The sequence below is a fragment of the Megalobrama amblycephala genome, linkage group LG8, assembly GCF_018812025.1.
Source record: "Megalobrama amblycephala isolate DHTTF-2021 linkage group LG8, ASM1881202v1, whole genome shotgun sequence".
Lineage (NCBI taxonomy): Eukaryota > Metazoa > Chordata > Actinopteri > Cypriniformes > Xenocyprididae > Megalobrama > Megalobrama amblycephala.
Genome location: NC_063051.1, coordinates 25,649,706 through 25,674,881, shown reverse-complemented (window position 1 = coordinate 25,674,881; position 25,176 = coordinate 25,649,706). Strand labels below are relative to the sequence as shown.

General features: G+C 36.2%; 1 protein-coding gene across 5 annotated transcripts in view; it reads right to left on the bottom strand.

Moving 5' to 3' along the window:
* ccdc88aa (coiled-coil domain containing 88Aa) overlaps positions 1 to 20,397 on the bottom strand; it is a 40,148-nt gene extending 19,751 nt beyond the window's left edge. For 2 of the 5 annotated variants that reach the window (XM_048200256.1, XM_048200258.1), the window contains exons 1-9: positions 19,761 to 20,397; positions 17,482 to 17,582; positions 14,169 to 14,274; positions 11,482 to 11,551; positions 7,875 to 7,933; positions 7,613 to 7,696; positions 7,116 to 7,256; positions 6,738 to 6,904; positions 3,139 to 3,220 (exon numbers count right to left, since the gene is read on the bottom strand). In XM_048200256.1, coding sequence (XP_048056213.1) covers positions 3,139 to 3,220; positions 6,738 to 6,904; positions 7,116 to 7,256; positions 7,613 to 7,696; positions 7,875 to 7,933; positions 11,482 to 11,551; positions 14,169 to 14,274; positions 17,482 to 17,582; positions 19,761 to 19,820 — 870 coding nt within the window. In that variant the 5' untranslated portion in view covers positions 19,821 to 20,397. The remainder of the gene's footprint in view (positions 1 to 3,138; positions 3,221 to 6,737; positions 6,905 to 7,115; positions 7,257 to 7,612; positions 7,697 to 7,874; positions 7,934 to 11,481; positions 11,552 to 14,168; positions 14,275 to 17,481; positions 17,583 to 19,760) is intronic. The other 3 variants (XM_048200259.1, XM_048200260.1, XM_048200261.1) reach the window with 3 other exon arrangements.
* Between the last annotated feature and the right edge of the window lie 4,779 nt (positions 20,398 to 25,176).

The window sequence follows — 25,176 nt, the reverse complement described above, 5'->3', positions numbered from 1 at the left end:
TCTCTTTAAAGATGTCTATCAATGCAAGCAAGTGTCATTTGGCGATTACTTTTCTTTCGAATATCTGAGTATTGCGTTAAAAGGTGCTCCACGCATTGTACTTATAGCTATTTACAGGCCTTGAAAATACTCTCCAGCCTTTGTTGAGGACTTTACAGAACTGTTATAAACAATTTCCTCAGAGTTTGACTGTTTTGCTATTACTGGGGACTTTAATATCCACATAGATAATGCAGAAATCAATATGGCAAAAGAAATCATAACTCTTTTGATCTGACTCGGCATGTACATGGACCCACGCAATTGTGGACACACTCTAGATTCACTCAGTAAGGGTCTAAACATATCATCCATTATTATTAAGGATGTATCTCTATCTGATCATTTCTGTATTTTCTATGATATATTGATCTCTCCTACTGGTGAGGCTAGAGATCTATCTTGGTCAAAAAGCAATGCTTAAATGAGAACATTAGTGTGCTGTTTATGAAAGCTATATCTTCAACACCAAGCATATCTGCAGACTCTGATTTTCTCCTTGATTCTTTTAACTCAAAAGTCAAGAATGTTATTGATGACATTGCTTCTGTGAAAGTCAAAAAGAGTGGCAGTCAAAAAACGACTTGGAGAAACTCAACAGCAGTGTAAAATATGAAAAGTCAATACAGAAAAGCTGGGCACATGTGACGAAAGACAAAACTTGAAATCCACTATAACATCTATGAAGATAGCCTTCATGCTTTCAATGTGGAACTAGGCAAAGCTAGAGAGATCTTATTCTCAAATACTATAAACAGCAACTTAAACAACACCCGCATTCAATTTGCTACTGTAGAGAGACAAACAAACCGCCCAAGTCAGATTCCCAGTGAAATGCTCTCAGACAGCAAATGCAGTAAGTTGGCTTCCTTCTTCTCTGAGAAAATCAATAATATCAGACAGGCGATCAGCACATCCTTGAGCTGCATTAGGGTCAAACAGATCACAAACTCAGAAAGTAGCTATTATGTCTGATTTCGAAGCAATTGATGGTACAATTTTGGAAGAAACAGTACAGCACCTTAAAACTTCACTTCCCACATTTTTCTTCAAAAGGTCATACTTAGAAGATAGAAGTTATTATGTCAGTATCGGTGATCATAAGTCTGAGTGGACATCCATGACATGCGGAGTCCCTCAAGGCTCAATTCTTGCACCACTCCTGTTCAACCTATATATGCTGCCACTGAGCCAAATAATGAGAAAGAACCAAATTGCATATCACAGCTATGCAGATGACACCCAGATTTACCAAAGCCCTATCACCTAACGACTACTGTTTTTTTTTGAAGAATGTGGGTAACCAAATATTTGCTGGTCCCCAGTGAGTTCCATAGTAGGAAAGAAAATACTGTGGATGTCAATGGGTACTAGCAAATGTTTGGTTACCCACGTTCTTTGAAATATGTTCTTTTGTGTTCAGCACAAAACAAAAAGTAATACAGGTTTGGAACAACTTTAGAGTGAGTAAATAAAGACAGAAAAGTCGCAGCATTTGTTGTCTGTCCCTTTAAGGCTCTTGCGCACATTTAATATATTGACACGCATTCGATTTTCTCTCATCTGTTTACTTTAACTTTACACTTAACCGATGGTGTAAACCTTGTGTGTATTGACAGTATTTGCAGAATAAGATGCAAATGATAACTCTGTCCAGCAAATGCAGAATTTGACAGGCTTTTAGAGAGTGCGCGCTTTGGCCGTTGCTCAGAAAATCACGTGTCAGACCAGCACGCAGATAAATGTTTAAGCAGCAAGGCTTTAAAACTCATGCAAATAATAAACTTTTGTGATTGTGAATAACTGCAGTGTTCCATGAGTATAACTCTACCGCTGTGTTAACATGTGATGTGAATGTATGTCGCTTTGTACTACACAGTATGTTGAGAGAGAGGCGCCAGGACTGCAACTGACAGAAAGCACTATAGCACAATACAACAATATTTTCTCAAAAGCAGATCGTGGAGACCTTTTAATTGTCAACGATCAAAATCGCACACACCTATAAGAATGTTCATTTCGGACACAGCAAGTGTCACAGCTCAAATGTCCAAACGCCGCCTAATAACAAGCAAGGGGAAGTACTGCAATGGAAAACACTTGGAAACTGATTGTAAAATAATATTCCAAAACAAAAATACTAGGACTAAGAGGGGCATCTGATAATACATTTTCACAAAATTTATTTCAAATTTAATTCAAGCACTTCCAAGGACCAATATTTGTTTTCAAGTACTTTCCAGGCCAGCTTCCTGAAGAGATCAGATGTGCTCCAACAGTAGTCACAATCAAATCCAATTGAGCACTGTGCTATGTCCAAACTGACTGCACTTTATTTTATATGTATCACCTTTTTTATTCTTTTAAATTCTTTTTCTTATTTTTATTGAATTTTTAATGCATTTTATATCAAACTTTTATGCATCCTCTTTTTGTTTCTGGCTGTTAAATGCATTTTAAATCTTGCTGTCTTGTTGAAAGAGCTGGGAGAATTAGGAAGTAAGGATTTGTTATCCCTGGATGGAGCTCTGGACTAAGTTAGTCCAGGAAGATTTGTCTGCAAGGGTACTGTTTAAACACACAGCTACCTGACAAATATTCTGACTGGATGGAAGAGTCAGGGAGTTTCAGACAGGGGTATTCTCTGTTTTTATTGTTATTTGTATTTCTTACGCATTCCATTTTATTTTGTTATTTTTTAAGCACTTTGAATTACCATTGTGTATGAAATGTGCTATATAAATAAAATTGACTTGCCTTAATTTTTAGGCTTATTTTAATATAGAGTGTGTACATGGACTTACTTGTGTGTCTGATGGATTAGTAGTGTTATTTATGTTTTATATTGCTGATTTACTTATTGCTATGTTTATTTATTGCTGGGACCTGAGTTCATAATTTTGTTCCTATTATCTACCACATGTGTTGGAATGACAATAAACTACTACTACTAGGAAGACATGGTATTATTCATAAGTTGTCATGTCAATAAACCATGAGCATATGTAATCAGGACTAAATAATAAATAAATATGAAGCAAAATATAAATTGCCATGAAAGTTCCTAATAGGAGCCTGAGATCATTTTCTTTTCAATACCTCTTGCTGGAGTCTTTTAAGCTCCGCCTCCACACTGTCCAGGTCCTGCCTGCAGTCTAAGAGCTGTTCACTTTTCTCCTCTCTGTTGGGACACAGGAAACAGATGTTTGAGAGATTTAAAGATTCAATACTCATACAGGTTCAGAAGAGTGATTAACATGCAATAACTTAATCAGAGAAGAACAAGGATGCACACAACCAAATATGTGCGCACAAAAGCATAAGTACTCTTGCAAATATAACCACATGCAAGTGTGTACACAAATGCACATCTACAACAAGTACATCTCAGCCAACAAAGAGGCACAGCCATCCTATGATATATATATATATATATATATATATATATATATATATATATATATATATATATATATATATATATATATATATACATACATACAGTATATACACACATATATATGCACACACACTCACTGGCCACTTTATTAGGTACAACTGCTCATTAATGGCATGGCTGTTGATGCCAGATGGGCTGGTGTATTTCAGAAACTGCTGATCTACTGGATGATTTGCACAATCATCTCTAGAGTATACAGAGAATGGTCAGAAAAAGAGAAAATATCCAGTGAGCAGCAGTTTTGTAGGCAAAAATGCCTTGTTGATGTCAGAAGACAACATATCCAACCTTGAAGCAGATGGGCTACAACAGCAGAAGACACACTGTGTGCCACTCCTGTCAGCTAAGAACAGGAAACTGAGGCTACAATTTGCACAGGCTCACCAAAATCGCACAATAGAAGATTGGAAAAATGTTGCCTAGTCTGATGGGTCTCGATTTCTGCTGCAACATTCAGATGATAGAGTCAGAATTTGAAATAAACTACATGAAAACATGGATCCATCCTGCCTTGTATGAATGGTTTAAGTAGTGATATTTTCTTAGCACACTTTAGGCCCCTTAGTACCTACTGAGCATCGTTTAAATGCCACAGCGTATATACCTGAATATTGATGCTGACCATATCTATCCCTTCATGACCACAGTGTACCAATCTTCTGATGGCTACTTCCAGCAGGATAACGTGGCATGTCACAAAGCTCAAATCATCTCAAACTGGTTTCTTGAACATAACAATGAGTTCATTAAACTAAAACGGCCTCCACAGATGCCAGATCTCAATACAACAGAGTACCTGGGATGCAGTGGAACAGGAGATTAGCATCAATGATGTGCAGCCAACAAATCTGCAGCAACTGCATGATGCTATTATGACAATATGGACCAAAATCTTTGAAGAATGTTTCCAGCGCCTTGTTGAATCTATGCCACAAAAAATTAAAGCAGGTCTGAAGGCAAAAGGGCGCCCGACCCAGTACTAGCAAGGTGTACCTAATAAAGTGGCCAGTAAGTGTGTGTATGTGTGTTTATTTGCTACTTTAAGAAACACAGTAACAAAAATTAAGATGAAAAGCAGCACAATGTGATACTGAAAATGCTTATTGCCCATATGCATGTGCATTTCCCCAATAAAATATAGCCCTCATGAATACTGGTTCATTAATAAATAGCATTTCCCACTCTTGAACAGACTATGTGCATGCATTTGTCTGTGCCATACATTTTACAGACAGTGTACTGAAAAATGTACTGTTGATTAAAATGCTAAATTTGGTATTACATTGGAGGTCAAAATGAATAGGCTTGGACTTAGTGCTGGTAACCCAATGCACAGGATAATGGTGACACCAGAATAAAAATATTCATGATTCTAATGCTGAAACAGATTTATTTTAGATGTATATGTTTGCACTCTGTCACTGACTAGATATATTTAAAATAATGTAAGTACTTTTTACTGGTGACATTTGGCTTTATCAGGACCCACAAATATTCTCCCATTGCATTATTATACATTATATTCAACATTATAGTAGTTTAATGTAGTACTGACACTAAAACTCTGTAAACTTGAATTTTTTCTCACACAGTCATTTTAATTTTGGGTGAACTATACACAAAACAGATTGTCACTATCCATTTTTGTATTGTGATATATTTAGACACAATATTTTGTTACACCCCTAACAGACAGTGAGAGACATCTTACATCTAACGTTAAATGTTAAAGCTGTGCTGCTTTTTTTCAGACATTAACACTCAAGTGCTGCTCCAGGATATACTCCTAAATAGAAGCTTAAGAATACAGCAGTATTGTACACTGGGTTTGTGGATGGATGGAAAAAATTGATGGATAGAAGGACGGATGGGTGGAAATGAGGGGGGTTGACTGTCTGTAGCATTACACTAAGAGGATCAAAGTGGGTCAGCAGAATAAGGACGGACCCTGCACTGTGCCAGGGTATTTTTAATCTGCGGCAAGCTTCCTACAGACATCTTACCATAACCACAGAACCAGTTACTATAGATTAATCAGCAGACCTTTACTATCACATAAGTGAATGATAAAACATAATATGCAGGATTGGAACTTTGGGATAGTGCAAATGATGCATAATTACATTAAAGGTCCCGTTTTTCGTGGTTTTTTGAAGCTTTGATTGTGTTTATAGTGTGCAATATAACATGTGTTCATGTTTCGCGTGTAAACAAACACAGTATTTTTCACATAATTTACTTATCTGTACACCGCTGTTTCCACTGTCATAAAAACGGGCTGATGACTTCCTTATTCTATGAAGTCCCTCCTTCAGAAATATGTAACGAGTTCTGATTGTGCCAGCAGTTCCTGTGTTGTGATTCGACAGCTCTGAGCGCACCGTGCCCGGAAAGGTCATGCCTCTTACCATAACGTGGAGATGCACGCGCTCAGTGTTATTGTAAACATGTCTTTAATTTTACCCTATCAATTTGAGCCGGAATCAGACCCGGTGATTGGACTGCGGGATGAAAATAACAGTGTTTCGACGACATGGCGACAAACACACTCTACAAACGCAACTCTTGTGTATTCCTGTGGGCGGAGGTTAGTCAAAAAACTGTTTTAGTGATGTCATTAAAGAAGGAAGTAGAGGGATGTAGTCCAAACTGGCCGTTCGATGTAGGCGACTTCTGTTAAATAAAATATCTCGCTTGGCATTGAACTTTGAGCTTTAAAATTTTACAGATTTTATTTATACTCTAACAACAACATTACACACTAACTAAAGTTTGAAACATGGGATCACGAAGAACGTGACCTTTAAAAGATCTATATATAAGAAATAAAGTTATATTGTTGTGGACAACTAATAATATAGGCTTTCAATATTACTTGAAATTTTTTAAATATATTTAAAATATAAAATAAACTCCAAATCCAAATAAAAATACACAAAAATAAACAATAAAATAATAAAAAAATGTTGACCAATGCAAATATGGGTGCCGATATATTGCTATCACTAGACCCCAGCAAATGGCTTGATAAGCACAGGTTCTTTTTATGTGTTGACATATTTCCTATTGAAATAGGAAGTGACAGCCATGAACCATGATTTCTACTTGCTAAAATGATTACAATGATACACTCCCCATAAACATACAAGTCACTCTGGATTTGTTTCAGTCATCATGTTTGATAATTTGTCATGTCTGTGCATGTGTAGGTCAGTTTTGTGTGTGTGCATATGCTTACAGCTCCTGTCTGAGGCGTTTGGTCTTGGCTTTAGCATCCGTCAGCTCTAGTGCCAGATGCTGCTGGGATAAAGGGAGCTGGCTGTTAGCGGACTCTGTGAGGGAGGAGTCATCACCAAACACTACAGACTTCATCGTCTCTTTCCCCTGCATCAGCTCCACGATGACCTACCAGCAAGATGAGAGGGGTCAATTGAGAACTAGTTAACCAACTAAACTGCGCTGGCTTCACGAAAGTCACATGCATTGGCTGGTTAAGTTATTTTCCTTCTTGCTGCAGCCAACAAGCACAATAAACCTCTTTAAATTGAACTATTATCTTCCAGACAGGTGGGGAGGGGAATGAATTTGGTCATTTCTAAATGACTTTGGAAGATACCTCAAATTGCCGGTCTCGCTGGTCCACTAACATTTTGAGATTAATGTTCATACTTCTGCAGAGATTTTCCCATTCATCTGGACATACATCCTCCATCTCCAACCAATGCAGATCAAACACATTCTCCTGACAATGAGTCACCTGGAGTGCAACAAAAAAAATGTCTCAGTCATTTTGTAGAGTCTTATAACATTATAACATATATTTTGTAGCATTTACCTACTGCTTAATTCAAAACACCCTTCTGGCAAGAAGGTGCATAATAGATAACAGAAGTTGCATGTCATTCACAATATGAAAACAAAAGGGGTTCTTATCTTCTTAAGATATTAAGACACACATTGTGCCTGTAGGTGGCTTATTTCAGGCAGAGATGATTTAAATTAGTTCTTCCTGAGAAGTCTAATTGAATATAATTACTACATAACTATACAGATAATCAGCTATATGTGCCATATTTGCCAAGCAATAGTGTCTCATGTAGTATATTCCAGTACCTCTTGGATATGAGCTGCGATTGTTGCTTTTGTGTCAAAATCAAGACATTGTATCTTCTCGATATACTCCTCTTTTCTTTCGCACTGTAAAAGAGCAACAGACAGTTTTAGGTCTAAGTAAAGCTTCATTTTGATTATGAAATACTTTATTTTGATTAAAATGATGGTCAATTTGACAGCCAGTTTGTACAATGAAAAGTTAACTGAATATTCAAGTGCTTGGTTTAATATAATCTATGTAGTGCACACAGTTACTTATTACCTGCACAGCACAGCCAAGCAACAGCAGCAGCAACTTCCTGATCTCTTCTAGACCTTCCTCTGGAAAAAAAAAAAGGTTTCATTTAAAACAGGAGTATCAAAGTTCCTGGAGGGCCACCAGCCTGGAGAGTTTAGCTTCAACCTTAATTAAACGCACTTGATCCAGCTAATCAAGTCCTTCAGGCTCATTTGATAACTACAGTGTATGTAGGTTGGAACTAAACTCTGCAGGACTATGGCTCTCCAGGAACTGAGTTTGACACCCCTGATTTAAAACAATTACTGTAAGTGCTTTACAGTGGAATGCAAATGAGCCTGAATCTCGTGTACTCCACGATGTACACTACCATTCCAAATGTTTTTGATTCACTTATAATCACTAAGGCTGCATTCATTAGATCAAAATACCTGTAAATAACTGTAATAAAGTAAAATAACAAAAGTCAAGTAAAAATCATCAGTAAAAATCAAAATCGTTTGAATATGCCACTTTTACTGCAGCCAGCTGGTGCCACTATGACCAAGAACCACAACAGCCACATTCATGAGATCATTTAAATTTAGATCAATATCATGTCATTGGATGTTATAGGTCACTTTCAAATGAGTGAGAAGTTATCATTTGCAGCTCAAAAGTCCTTATGTTTATTTTTATATTTTCATTAACCTTATTATTACCTTAAAATTAAACTAATTATATAAAACTATGTTGTCAGTGCACTACAAATGAACTAGCTCTTGCCTTTATTTTGCCATTTAAACTTATAGAAAAGGCCTAATAGATTTATTTTCCTTTAATGCAGGCAAAAGCACACAGCAATGAAAGGGTTAAACTCTAGTCTTAAAGGGATAGTTCACCCAAAAATGAAAATTTCAGATGAACACAATAGAAGATATATTCAAATACAGGTGCTGGTCATATAATTAGAATATCGTGAAAAAGTTCATTTTTTTTTATTGTAAATTATTTTTAAAAATGAAACTTTCATATATTCTAGATTCCCTACATGTAAAGTAAAACATTTCAAAAGTTTTTTTTTTTTTTTTTGAATATTTCCTAAGATCAATCAAAAAATGGATTTTCAAAACAGAAAAGGTCAAGTTCTTTAAAGTATGTTCATTTGTACACTCAATACTTGGTCGGCAGCACATATTACAGCAAATGACTTGCTCCTAGCACAAATTACAGCATCAGTGAAGTGTGGCATGGGAGTGATCAGCCTGTGGCACTGCTGAGGCACTATTGAGCCTTCAGATCATTTGTATATTGTTGGATCGACTGTTTCTCATCTTTCTCTTGAAAATATCCCATAGATTCAGGGGTCAGGCATGTTGGCTGGCCAATAAAACACAGTAATATCATAGTCAGCAAAACACTTGGAAGTGTTTTTTGCACTGTGGGCAGGTGCTAAAGTCCTGCTGGAAAAGGAAATCAGCATCTCCATAAAGCTTGTCAGCAGATGGAAGCATAAAGTGCTCCAAAATCTCCTGGAAGATGGCTGCATTGACTTTGCACTTGATAAAACACAATGGACCAACACCAGCAGATGTCACGGCCCCCCAAATCATTACTGACTTCAGAAACTTCCCACTAGACTTCAAGCAGCTTGGATTCTGTGCTTCTCCAGTCTTCCTTCAGACTCTGGGACCATGATTTCAACATGAAATGCAAAATTTACTTTTATCTGAAAAGAGGACTTTCGACCACTGTTCACTGTCCAGTTCTTTTTCTCCTTAGCCCAGGTAAGATGCTTCTGACGCTGTTTCTGTTTCAGAAGTGGCTTGGTAGTCCTTTTCCTGAAGATGTCTGAGTGTGGTGACTCTTGATGCGCTGACTCCGGCTTCATTTGACTCATTGTGAAGCTCTCCCAAGTGTTTGAATCAGCTTTACTTGACAGTATTCTCAAGCTTGTGGTCATCCCTGTTGCTTGTGCACCTTTGCCTACCCAATTTCTTCCTTCTAGTCAACTTTGCATTTAATATGCTTTGATACATCACTCTGTAAACAGCCACCACATTCAGTAATGACCATCTGTGACTTACGCTCTTTGTGGAGGGTGTCAATGATTGTCTCCTGGACCATTGCAATTTATACTGTAGGGATGGTCATTTAATGAAACTCAAATGTAAATATTCTAATATTTTGAGATACTGGATTTTGGACTTTCATTAGCTGTACGCTCTAATCAACAAATTAAAAAAAACAAACAAAAAAAAAACTTTTGAAATGTTTTACTTTACATGTAGGGAATCTAGTATAAATGAAAGTTTCATTTTTTAAAATAATTTAGAATAAAAAAATTAACTTTTTCACGATATTCTAATTATATGACCAGCACCTGTATATTCTTGCTCTCCAAAGATTTATAATGGGGGGCCTGTTAATTATTTTTAGCTTCAAAACAGGCCCCCCATTCACCACCATTATAAATCCACCCATCATAAATATAATCCATACAGCTCCAGAAAGGACTTCTGAAGAGAGGTGATGGGTTTTTGTAAGAAAAATATCAATATTTAAAACTTTATAATCTAAAATAACTAGCTTCCAACAGACGACCGTACACATGCTGTGCAAGTCGACTTGCGCCAAATGAGTAACCCATGACGCGATGTATGATGTAGGATGTAGGAGTATTGTAAGCATAGACGCCTCTCGCGGTTCAAACAAATAGGGCTGTGCAACAAACTGAAGCTCCTCTTCTCTTATATCAAAATCCTCCGACATTTAGACGTTTAGACTTCTAATTCGTGACCGGTGTTTTGTTTTGCTCTATCCTCTGGAGAGCCAGGATATTTTCAAATATATCTCTGACCGTATTCATCTGAAAGAAGATAGTCATATACACCTAGGATGGCTTGAGGGTGAGTAAATCATGGGATGATTTTCATTTTTAGGTGAACTATCCCTTTAAGGATATGTATCAAGAGTGTAACTGACTTCTGTGATGGCAAAGCTGTATTTTCAGCATCATTACTCCAGTCTTAAGTGTCATATGATCCTTTAATCATTCTAATATGCTGATATGCTGCTCAAGAAACATTTATTATTATCATGCTGAAAACAGTTGTGCTGCTTAATATTTTTTTGGGAAATTTTGATACATTTTTTGCATTTGTCTTTGATGAAAAAGTTCAAAAGAAATGCATTTATTTGAAATAGAAATCTTTTGTAGTATTATAAATGTTTGTACTGTTACTTTTGATAAATGTAATGCCACTTTGCTGGATAAAACTATACATTTCTTTCTGGAATAAAAAACAATATTACTGACCCCAAACTTTTGAAAGGTAGTGTACTTAGATAAGGGAAATATTGTCAATCAAAATGAATGCCTTCTTCTATCCACTATGTACACATATTATTCTGAACAAAGATATCATGGATCAACATATTATATTATAATAACAACTTCTGAAACTATAAGTGTGAACAGGGGGACATGAAGGCAGTACTGGAAAGGAGAAAGTAAAACTAAAATTACACACAGTAGCTTTATGATTTATGTAAGAGTTCCTGATGTATTGTTCGTGTGTGCGTCATTAGATTCAAGCCTCTGGAACTATTCAGCACATTTTCAGAATCTGTTGTTCAACAGCTGACGTACCACAGAGCGGGTTCTTGCCCAGCAGCAGCACATTGGGAGGAGACATCATAATCAACTGTTGCAGAGTCTCCTACAGTAAATAGGATGCAAAATCAGAAACAGGAGACAGGAGAGATGCGATACACAGAATCTTGTTCAAAAATCAGCAGCTTTCAGTTTCATTAAGGAGCAAAAACAGACCCAGCTGCTATTAGTTTCATTGCATTCAACCGTTTTAAGCTGTAAATTACAGGCAGGACTGGGGTAATTGTTCAGAGACGTCTCAAAGAGTTCAGGAAACTCGTGTGCAGGCCCATGGGGGATGGTTTAAATCAAGACAATTATTAAACTTTGATGTGGTGCTTCAGATGAACTTGAATGTTGTGGTCACTCTTCTCTGCATTTTTATTTATGTCAAAAAAAAAAACACATTAGAGGACTAATGCAGAGGTAATTCTAGAAGTTAGGTTGCACAGTACTCACTAAAAGACTTATTAGGCCTCCTTAAAAAGCCACACAACCGGGGGGACCATTCACTACAAAGCATTTCAACTTAAATCAGCATAACAATATGTATTATTAATTATTAAACAGCTTTATCTAATAATATCTCGTTATAGCCAGCAGATACCCAAGAATATACAGGACTTTTCGATGTGACAACACAAATCAACAAAGGTATGGTTGGGCTTGTCACCTTTCCATATGGGAATTGGTAATGCAGATTCTACTTGGGCAAGATCGTTTCACTAGTTTCGCTGAATAAGCTAGATCAGTGATTAAATGCTCTGAATTTCCTCAGGCTAGCAAAACTTAAGGGAAGTCAATGAAGTCAATCCCAATGATTCCAGAGTGCTTTTCATGAATGCTGCTGAGTACGAACAGCTCTGCTACATGTCACACTATTTTAAATGCGCTATGCACATTTATTTTCTCAGCTATGCTTTGCATTTAGATTCTCATTTCTTGAGCACTGAAAGTGTGACAACTTAAGACAACACATGGTTTTATAAAGCCATAATTTCACTGACCAATTGAAAACCAGTGACAATTAAGCAACAGGAAATAATTGCGTTATTTGGCTTGTCTACATTTCAGGGTACTTTCATTACTTTGACCGCTTTACCCGGCACCATGAGAGACAGGTCTCATGGGATGTAAAATGGGTCATTTTCCAGCTTTGCTCCAGGCCACTGCTGTTTCCTAGCTACTGATTACACAGATGTTGGCTTGGCATGCTGATATCTAGGCCAGTCTCTTTGAGAGGAGCTTGTAGGTCTGGTGGCGAGACTATTTCCACACGGACAGATGTGCAGGATGAAGGGTGGGCTCTCTGTGAGGGGAAGGGGGTAGCAGGAACTTTAGGGTATGACTTCAAATCTTGCCCTTCCACCCAAAGGGCCTCAGTTTGAGAATATGCGGAATCCAGTAAAGAGGAACTTAACATTGAACGTATGCATGCAGCAGGAAACATATGTGATATAAGGACTTCGGTTATATATTAACTTTTTCAAAGAAGACAAGGCAGATAATGGGCATAGGTTTGGGCATGGGGAATGGCCTTGGTTTGGGTAGTGTTTCGCTCATTCATTTTCTCAAAAGAAATCCAATAATTTTTAAATATATAGCCTGTAACAAATCCAACCAGCTCAGAGATTCCAAGCAAAAAATGTATTTGGAAAAAAGGTAGAAGGCTGTGTATTATCTGACAGTGATTTTATCTCTTTTAATGGCTGTATTCAATGATTGCAAGTATACAATACAATATGTTTGATGTTTATTGCAAAATATTCAAACAAATAAAACATAACCTATTTTTCATTGTAATGGCAACCTATCTGATTTATCTTCAGTGATTATGGTTAATATGTAGTTCTTGACTAGGGATTCAGCAATACCAAAGATATTTTAATTTTTAAAGGTGCCCTAGAACGTTCTTTCACAGGATGTAATATAAGTCTAAGGTGTCTCCTGAATGTGTCTGTGAAGTTTCAGCTCAAAATACCCCATAGATTTTTTTTTATAATTTTTTTTAACTGCCTATTTTGGGGCATCAATAACTATGCACCGATTCAGGCTGCTGCCCCTTTAAATCTCGCGCTCCCTGCCCCCCCAAGCTCTCGACTATAAAACAGTGCATAAACAAAGTTCACACAGCTAATATAACCCTAAAATGAATCTTTACAAAATGTTCGTCATGCATTCTGCATGCATGCTTCGGATCATGTGAGTATAGTATTTATTTGGATGTTTACATTTGATTCTGAATTAATTTGATGGTGCTCCGTGGCTAAAGCTAACATTACACACTGTTGGAGAGATTTATAAAGAATGAAGATGTGTTTATGAATTATACAGACTGCAAGTGTTTAAAAATGAAAATAGCGATGGCTCTTGTCTCCGTGAATACAGTAATAAACGATGGTAACTTTAACCACATTTAACAATACATTATCAACATGTACGGAACTCTTGTTATTCAACTATGCCGAGGTAAATTCAATTTTTGATTCTAGGGCACCATTTAATAATTTATTTTTTCTAAACTTTTATTATCTTTATATTTCTATTAAATTAATCTGTTTGTGCATTATCAGCAAAATGTAATTTATCCATAGGGAAAATTAATGTGATTTTTACTTCTGAAAACACACTGTTGGGGTCTGTTTTTACTCCAAAAGATACCTTCATTTTTCTCTGTGCCTTACCTGGTAGTATGATTTGATGTGGTAAATGAGAACAGACAGGTTTTGAGCTCTCTGGCCGACATCATTGTACACTTTGTTTAAAACTTGAACAGTCCCTTTGGGATTTCTGCGGGGAAAAAAGACAAATTTATTCCTGTAATATAAAATCAACTCAGGCAAGAAGCATCTGAAACATCATGTTTCTGAAGAGGACCTGTTTAGTATATTAACCTAGACTGAGAGTAATAATAGCAACGACACACAATCCGTTCATTCATTCTGTTTTTTTTTTTCTTCTGTTTTTTTTCCACATGACTTCATTCCTCAACTAGCCAGCATTAAAGCAGACACAAACAGAGCCAAAGAGCAGCAGACTTCATTTCAGGTCAAGTCTTGACTGAGACTTTAACTCTCTAATTTCAGCAGCTCAAGGTTTGAGTACTGACACAGTGACCTGAAACGCTGCTGCCATGATGCACTTCTGTCTGGGATGTGGTCCATGCCGCCACCATCAAAAAAAACACAATCAAGCTTTAATCCATCATCCTCCCTGAATCCGTGGGATTAGTTTTCAGTTTCATACTGTACTGTTTACTACCACAGCATCTTTATAGATTAGTTTGCTTTTGAAAATACAAGGTCTTTGAATTAAAGGGTTAGTTCACCCAAAATAGAAAATTCTGTCATTAAAGGTGCCCTAGAACTTTTTAAAAAAAGATGTAATATAAGTCTAAGGTGTCCCCTGAATGTGTCTGTGAAGTTTCAGCTCAAAATACCCCACAGATTTTTTAATTTTTTTAACTGCCTATTTTGGGGCATCATTATAAATGAGCTGATTCAGGGCTACTGGCCCTTTAATTCTCGTGCTCCACGCCCACGGAGCTCGCGCTTGCCTTGAACAGTGCATAAACAAAGTTTACACAGCTAATATAACCCTCAAATGGGTCTTTACAAAGTGTTCGTCATGCATGCGTCGGATTATGTGAGTACTGTATACTGTTATATTGTTAACATTGATTCTGAATGAATTTGAGGCTGTGCGCCGTGGTTAACGGCTAATGCTACACTGTTGGAGAGATTTGTAAAGAATGAAGTTGTGTTTATGAATTATACAGACTGCAAGTGTTTAAAAATGAAAATAGTGACGGCTCTTGTCTCCGTGAATACAGTAAGAAACGATGGTAACTTTAACCACATTTAACAGTACATTAGCAACATGCTCACGAAACATTTAGAAAGACAATTTACAAATATCACTAAAAAATATCATGATATCATGGATCATGTCAGTTATTATTGCTCCATCTGCCATTTTTCGCTGTTCTTCTTGCTTGCTTACCTAGTCTGTTGATTCAGCTGTGCACAGATCCAGACGTTAATACTGGCTGCCCTTGTCTAATGCCTTTCATAATATTGGGAACATGGGCTGGCATATGCAAATATTGGGGGGCGTACACCCCGACTGTTACGTAACAGTCTGTGTTATGTTGAGATTCGCCTGTTCTTCGGAGGTCTTTTAAACAAATGAGATTTGTATAAGAAGGAGGAAACAGCTGTGTTTGAGACTCACTGTATGTCATTTCCATGTACTGAACTCTTGTTATTAGACTATGCCAAGATAAATTCAATTTTTCATTCGAGGGCACCTTTAATTACTCACTCTCATGTCGTTCCACACCCGTAAGACCTTTCAGAACACAAATTAAGATATTTCTGATGAAATCTGAGAGGTATATGACTCGTCCATAGACAGCAATATAATTAACACTTTCAAGGTCCAGAAAGGTACTAAAGACCGTTAAAACAGTCGACGTGACTACAGTGGTTCAACCTTAATTTTATGAAGCGATGAGAATTCTTTTTGTGCACAAAAATAAAACAAAAAATAACAACTTTATTCAACAATATCTTCTCTTCTGTGTCATTCTCATGCATTATGTTCAGAACATCGACTCATTACTGGCCGTCTCCTGTGTCAGCATCACACGCGTGTGTCGTGCTGATCACATGATCAGCTTTGGCCAATTCTGAGCCGGCATTTGGACATAAACATGGAAGTCTTCACTGTGCTTACTGCGTCACCTGCATAAGGATAATGACAGAGAAAAGAAGAGATTGTTGAATAAAGTCGTTATTTTTGTTTTGTCTTTGCACACAAAAAATATTCTCTTTGCTTCATAAAATTGAACCACTTCAGTCACGTCGATTGCTTTCTTTAGTACCTTACTGGACCTTGAAAGTGTTGATTATATTGCTGTCTATGGACAAGTCATATACCTCTCTCATTTACCTCATCAAAAATATCTTAATTTGTGTTCCAAAGATGAACGAAGGTCTTACGGGTGTAAAACGACATGAGGGTGAGTAATAAATAACAGAATTTTCATTTTTTGTGTAAACAAACCCTTTAACTATCCTTTAAATAGCAATGAGATATGCACGTTACCCTACAATGGCATGGATGGGTTTTAAACATTTAAATACAGCTATGGGTTTTTGTCTGAGAGATGAAAATAGAATTTGGGGCAAAAACAACACCCATATGCACCCATCCAAATTCTGTCCAGCTGAACAGTCTGAACGACTGACTACAAAGTGTTCCTTCATTGCCATGACAAAGCATACAGTGTTTTAGGTCTCCTGCATGGAATGAGTCATTTAAAAGCTGAAACACATGCCGTCTGCAATAAATGCCCGATATATTACACGCAAACAACACCAAAGGGTGGTGGTAACTTCACGTCTGGAATGGGAGCACGAATTTGATCACATGTACAGACAACCTGTGAAGTGAAAAGTCACTGACACACCCCTTTCAACAATATGCCTTTAAGCAAAGCACTTAACTAAGTGTTTAATTGCTTTGGATGAATAATTTAGACTCAATAGCTGATTGAATGTGTGCTAAAAGTTTCCTTTGATGTACACACTCTATTGTATAAAGGTTTTGGGTCAGCAAGATTTTTCAAGATATTTTCATTGTTAGTTCATGTTATTTAATACACTAACTTTTATTAACTAATGAAACCTTTTAATTGTAAAGTGTTACCGAAATCTCTTATACTCACCAAGGCTGCATTTATTTGTTCAAAAGTACAGTAAAAACAGTAATATTGTCAAATATTTATTTAGAATATGTTTTCTATTTGATAAAAATAGATACTTTTGATCAATTAAATTCATCCTTTCTGAATAAACGTATTCATTTCTTTTAAAAAAAATATTTATTGACCCCAACTTTTGACATCTTTTTTAAATAAGATTTTATGAAAATGAGTTAAGTGCTCAGATAATATAACTGTGTGCATATTTATTATGACATACACATACTTACATTTGATTCATGACCTTGTTCAAGAATATTCCATCCACTAATTCAGTGTATTCAGAGAGCATGTTCCCCTCTTTGTCACCTAGTTGACCAAATGTCTTAACCTTTGAAACACAGACATAAATGGGTAGTTAAAGTGACGTCATGAAATGACAGCAGTGTCCTGAAGAGAGACATTCTCTATAAATGACAATTATCTAATTATACATGCAGTTTTTTAGCATTCGAATTGAGAAATTACATGGTATATTTGTACTTTTAAACACACATTAGTCAGACTGCAGGCCAGGGCAATTTAAGCAAACTGCAAAAATACAACAATCAGTGAAACCCATGGCTTGTTGTTATACTTAACTCCAGTGAATATTTCTCAGAGCATGTTTATGATCTATAACGAAAAGACCAGTGGTACAGACACATGGTTAGTTCACCAAAAAATGAAAATTTTGTCATCACTTACTCACCCTCAAGTTCTTCCAAACCTGTATGAGTTTCTTTTTTCTGTTGAGCACAAAATAAGATATTTTGAAGAATGTTGGTAATCAAACAGTTGACGGTAGCCATTGACTTCCATAGTAGGAAAAAAAAAATAGTATGGAAGTCAATGGCTACCGTCAAATGTTTGGTTACCAACATTCTTCAAAATATCATATTTTTGTGTTCAACACAAGAAAGAAACTCATACAGGTTTGGAACAACATGAGGATGAGTAAATGATGACAAAATTTTCATTTTTGGGTGAACTATCCCTTTAAAGTCTTTGCTACATAAAAATGCCCATCATTATATAGTATTCACTTTTTGTGACCACATACTGTAACAACTTCCTCCATATAGGAGGAAGTTGTTACAGTATATTGGGTAAGTTGTCACAATGGAACCTTCCACTGAACAGACTACTATTGCCTTTTTAGATACATTTAAAAATAATTATGAAAGACAAAGCAATTAATTAAACCACAAAAATGTAAACATAGAACATTTAGAAAGATATACACTTATAAAAATACATATCAAAACAAATAGATAGAACAAAATACCAATATATAGGCATTAGGCACACACACACACACACACACACACACACACACACACACACACACATATATGGGTCATTGACGAATACGTTTTTTAAAAGTGTAAAAAAAACATAAAGGAGATATAATTTTGAAGTTTTATTAAGTGTTAACAATGAGATTATGTGGTTTTTATAATCAATTAACACTGCTTTTGTTATTTTTTACAAGATGGACAACATCTGTCACCTAAAAAGTCATTCAGTTGAAGCAAAATTTCAGTTTTACCGAATGACAATATTTTCAAGCTATGGTAACAGGCTGATATCTAGCTAGCTAACAAAAGGACAATCAAACATTTTATATTTAGTACAAGTTTTCAAAAAAATGACAACATTATTCATGTTTTACTGAATGACCTGATGTTTCAGGACATATGTATGAGCAAGTTAAAAAATTAATTTTTCAAATAGTTAAAAGAGAGTTAGTTAGGCCCTACTTTGCTTTACGACCATGTGGTACTTTGCAGGTGTATGAATGATGTCACAACCTGTTACATGATACTTGACCCCATGACTTGGTCCAAAATGGTCCCTTTATATTGGTTACTCCAAATGACATAAATGAAATTCATTTTTCCGGACATTCTTTCTCATAAAAAAGCAAGCTTCTACACATAATTTTGATACCATTTTGCACTATGTTATTAATGATGTTTTAAAATCATGCCAGAATATATATATATATATATATATATATATATATATATATATATATATATATATATATATATATATATATAGGCTATGTATACATTTATTACATTTTAAGATATTTTAATCACAAATGAAATGGCTGTATTGGCCTTTGGACGGTTAAGCCAATGATATTTTGACACTTCAAAATCTTTAAAATACCTTTATATGTAGCAAAATAGAATTAAAACCTTTTGGATTCAATAAAGAGATCTATAATTGTACTACCTTACATATCTTTGTGTTCTATATTATTAAGGCCTTTGGACAAAAAATGACGTCTTTTACCCATATATTGTAAACATTTATAATACAAGCTACAGCTACACAAAATATTGTTGTTAGTTCACGTCCATTTTTTGTCAGTCTATCAGAGTTTGTCAGTTGTCATAATGACAAACATACAGCTGATCTTCCACAGAGCTAATTGTTATTACTCAGATGCTCTGATAATCTAATACATTGTTTGCTATGTTTTGCACGTAACAAACAGAAAAAAACTGCAACTTACCCAAGTGACAAGAGAGCTGCTCATGAACTGCTCTAATATGACTGGAATGTCACCCTCCATATTAATATTACACGATCAGAGAGATTTACTAGTCAGAAAACACTTGGAAGACACATATAAAGCAATATAAATCCAGCAGGGATGGTTTAACCCACTCCATAGGCAGCTGAGCGGAGGAAATGTAGCTACATCATTGAACAGGAGAAAAAAAAAATCTGCAATTCACACGGCTGCGACGCACGACTTCATATTCATGTCGCTCATTCCTCGTCAACAAACTGCTATCTGTTACTAGATTAAAAATAAACGCATAATGTTGCCGTTTAAACGTTCCATCAGGACTGCAGCATCTTCCGGACCCACTCAGACATCAAGCCGAAACTGCAGTGCGCGTGAGGGGTGTTGACTGCTGGAGGTCTAGCACTAGTGCATGTGAAGTTATAAAGTAAAGACCACCAGCAATTAGAATCCAAATAACACAGGGTTTTAATAACTAAATTAACGGTGAGACATCCAGAGCTTCCTTTATCAAAGTAAAACAAAAAACCAAGCAGGTCTAAGTGAAAAAGTTTTAGTGGGTGTTTATGTTATTTTCCGTCCCAGTAGCATCAGTCTGATCTGGACAGCAGTAATTCCATGGCAACAGTGGTTTAGTACATCTCTGACCTTAATCTGTTACCATAACAACAGCCGTCAACCCCCAATCACCACCAGTTAAAATATCATAACAGGCTTATTTGGGTGTAATCTCTCTTGGTCTGTGCTTGAACTCGTCATTATGAAGCATAAAATGGCTATAATGACCACTTTAACAAGTTCTGCGGAGAGCTATTTTAATTACCTGGAAAGGTAAGGTTCATTTCAATATATTTAGTTAGTCTGAGTCAATATCTCATAATATGAATGTGAAACCACTTTACAGGGCAATACTCATTAAATTATGTAATGTAAGGTTTTGGCGCCATCTTGCGGAAGAGTTGAGAATTCCACTTTAGACTGCACACTGCAGATTCTTGACTAAATCAGCGGCTCCACTTGCACTAAAGAGGTGCTGTAAAGTAGGCCGTTAAGTTAAAGGTGCCCTCGAATTAAAAATTGAATTTATCTTGGCATAGTAAAATAAGAAGAGTTCAGTACATGGAAATGACATACAGAGAGTCTCAAACTCCATTGTTTCCTCCTTCTTATATAAATCTCATTTGTTTAAAAGACCTCTGAAGAACAGGCGAATCTCAAAATAACACCGACTGTTACGTAACAGTCGGGGTGTACGCCCCCAATATTTGCATATGCCAGCCCATGTTCCCAACATTGTGAAAGACAAGGGCAGGCATTAACGTCTGGAGCAGCACAGCCGAATCATCAGACTAGGTAAGCAAGCAAGAACAATAGCGAAAAATGGCAGATGGAGCAATAATAACTGACATGATCCATGATATCATGATATTTTTAGTGATATTTGTAAACTGTCTTTCTAAATGTTTCGTTAGCATGTTGCTAATGTACTGTTAAATGTGGTTAAAGTTACCATTGTTTCTTACTGTATTCACGGAGACAAGAGCCATCGCTATTTTCATTTATAAACACTTGCAGTCTGTATAATTCATAAACACAACTTCATTCTTTATAAATCTCTCCAACAGTGTAGCATTAGCCGTTAGCCACGGAGCACAGCCTCAAATTCATTCAGAATCAAATGTAAACAATATAACAGTATACAATACTCACATAATCCGACGCATGCATGCCGCATGCACGACGAACACTTTGTAAAGATCCATTTGAGGGTTATATTAGCTGTTTAAACTTTGTTTATGGACTGTTTAAGGCAAGCGCGAGCTCCGTGGGCGGAGAGCACGAGAATTAAAGGGGCAGCAGCATAAATCGGCTCATATTTAATGATGCCCCAAAATGGGCAGTTAAAAAAATTAATTAAAAAAAATCTATGGGGTATTTTGAGCTGAAACTTCACAGACACATTCAGGGGACACATTAGACTTATATTACATCTTGTAAAAAACTGTTCAATGGCACCTTTAAGTTAACTGTTCTAAAATTTCCGCTAGACTTTAGCCACCGTATTAGGCCTACACACGCCTCCTCTTTCTATAACCTCGAGGGGTTTTGGCATAATCACGGTAACTTAAAGGGTTAGTTCACTCAAAAATGAAAATAATGTCATTTATTACTCACCCTCATATCGTTCTACAGCCGTAAGACCTTTGTTTATCTTCCGAATACAAATTAAGATATTGTTGATGAAATCTGATGGCTCAATATGAGGCCACTTTTGAGAGCAAAGCCATTCAAACTCTCAAGGTCCATTAAAACATATTTGAAACTGTTCATGTGAGTTCAGTGGTTCTATCTAAATATTAAAAATAAATAAATAAATAATAATAATAATTAAATAATAATAATAATAAAGACTTTTCAACAATATCTAGTGATGGGCGATTTCAAAACACTGCTTCAGATCTTTACGAACTGAATCAGTAAATCGGAGCGCCAAAGTCACGTGATTTCAGCAGTTTAGCCGTTTGATAGGAGATCTGAATCACTAAACGGATTTCATCAACAAATATATTAATTTGTGTTCCAAAGATGATTGAAGGTCTTGCAGATGTAGAATGACGTGAGGGTGATTACATTATTTTAATTTTTGGGTGAACTAACCCTTTAACTTTGGCAAAAGCAAAGCAAGATCGCATCTGTTTCAATCGCTTTGATGAAAGACATTAGCGATTTTTCGCCTTGCTTCTTTTTGGTCCTCTCGCTATAGTCTATTTATTCTCCTCCTTATTATCCTCTGTCTTATTCTTTTTAGGCCGTTTGGCTGCGTAAAACGTTGACAGATAAAAACAATGAAAATTTCACTAATTCTTATAAGAGACAAAACTTGTTTTAGGAGTTAGTTTTTATTATTTAATAATACATTATTTTTAAACTGATATATTTGTAGATAAAGGTCTCAGCTAATGAACCATGAACTGGTTTTTCTGAAAATGTCCCCCCCCCCCCCCCCCCCCTAAAAATGGACATTTATTCATTTCATAACTTAAATGCTATTTTAATTTGATCAATCCAACAACATTGTAAAGTCTTCAATTACGTAATAATGGTGTTCAGTGAAGGAGCTAAGTGAAAAAATAAATTCTCTAAAAATGTTTCTTGGGTTAGGGTATTATGAACAATCCAGTTCCTAAATTCCTAAATTCTCTACCCTCCATCTTAAAGGTGCTCTAAGCGATCCTGGGTGGAGTAACTTCCAGTTGACGTTCGAAGTGTTGTCAAACAAAACAGAGGCTAGCTAGACCCTCCCTCCTCCTCCTCCTCCCCCTCCCCTCCGTGCTTCCTGAAACAGTCATGAACGCGCATTTAAAATCATTCTTGTCGGTTATTGGCTGGAGCATGTTTATTATGTTAAGTGGTCCAGGCTGCACCAGTTTGTTTTTATTGCCGTTTTCGGAGCTTGTGGCGACTACAGAGACCACGTTTTTTTACAGTGTGTTCAGGGGACAGGCAGCTAGCGGATAGTGAGGAGATGTTTGCTGTATGTGACAAAAAATGTTTTGGCCTAAAAACGCGTGACATCACTTAGAGCACCTTTAATATTAAACACATGTAACCAATGTTCTAATCAGACATGATATCATGTAGTTCAGTTGATGTTTTAATATTTTAACACAATAAATTGAAAAAAAAAAGAATAAGACATTTCTTTCAAAATCAACAAAAACCTTCACCTGACCATGTTAAATACTGATGGATTTGACAAATACTGACGGTGCTGACAAAGGTCCAGCTGGGGCCAGATATACAGTATGTAAATAGAATTGAAACAACATTAGAAGAATTTCCCATATGCAAAAAAACATTAAATCACATTAGACTTTTTGAGAGCACTTGCCAACCATCAGACATAAAACCTGACGGAGTTGACAAAACTGAATATTTTTTAACTGAATACACGTGTTGTACAGTGGAGCAATTTTGTTCTCAGTTGTAGCTGCCTTAATAAACATATCAAAAATGCCAAGATTTATCCCACAACTATTTACAGAAACCGGGATGACGGAGTTGACATGTTAAAGCTGTGACCTCAGAGACATTGTTTCATTGTTTGTGTAAAATATAAAACTTCCAGGACTATGTGTCCTACTGTGAGATCCACAATGAGCAGCAAAAAGGAAAGGGGTCCTCAGAGTTGAAGATGACCATGACATTGCCTGATTTATTCAGAATTATAAAAAATTCTGACAGAGTTGACTCAAAGTGAGGACACAACTTTGATAGGCATTTTTTTTATATGGAAACTATAATTCAAGGCTTAATTTTTGTAATGTCTGATGTATTACAGTTCTCTGCCTTTCAATTTAAATGTATATTTTTTTGAATTTGTTGCATTTTTAAACACTTTATTTGGCAATTTTACAGTGTGACCTTATGCTGAGGACTAAATTACATGTATTTTCCAAGTATAGAGCATGTATTTAAAATAATACTAACAAAATGATTAAAAAATAAAAGCAATGAATGTCCCGAGTATCCAGAATTCCTTTAGATGTAACTTTTTAAGTATTTTTATTTTAATTAATTTATTTATTTTTAACATAAAGAGGGCTTTTGTGTATAGTTTTGTCTCTTATCTCAAGAATCAGTGATTTCACACAGTCTAAACGCACCTAGCTCATCCTGCTCTAAGCTTTTGGTTTCCCTTATATTGACGAGATGGTCCTCACTGCAGAACACAAGATCCAGGGGGTGGGGTTGGATCTAGATCCAACTCCTAACATTTTACATATATCTAAACCTACCCATCTCCACCCCCTGGATCTGGATCCAACTCCTCCCACTTTACATATCCCTTAACCTACCAGTCTTCACCCCCTGGATCTCGACTGTTCTGCAGTGAGGGGCTACTGGTAAAATGGCGTCTCTCTTTTCAGGATGTTCAGTGTTCAGCCTGATGTATCACAATGACGGATATTTCAGTGAAATCTTTCAGAAAGCAGGACGATTTTCGGTAACACTTTACTTGAAGGGGTGTGCATAAGACTGACATGACACCTTCATAATCATGACATGACACATGTCATGAATATGAAGGAGGTTTTATGAATGTTTATGACAACTGTCATTAAGTGTCATTCGCTCAATTATGTCATTTTTAATGCAAAGATGACATTGTTTGAGATGTCCGAGTTATGACAACTTGACATAAACCAATACATCATAACCTGTCAGTGTCTTTGTCATGACAACTTGACATCATTTAGCTTTATGGGTTAACATTACATTAAACTGTCATGTGGTTGGTTTTGACAATGGCTGTCATGAGGCCATTATAATAGTGTCATGAATATGTATCTTGAGCTCAAGTACAGTGGTACAAATTGAACTTGTCATTAAAATG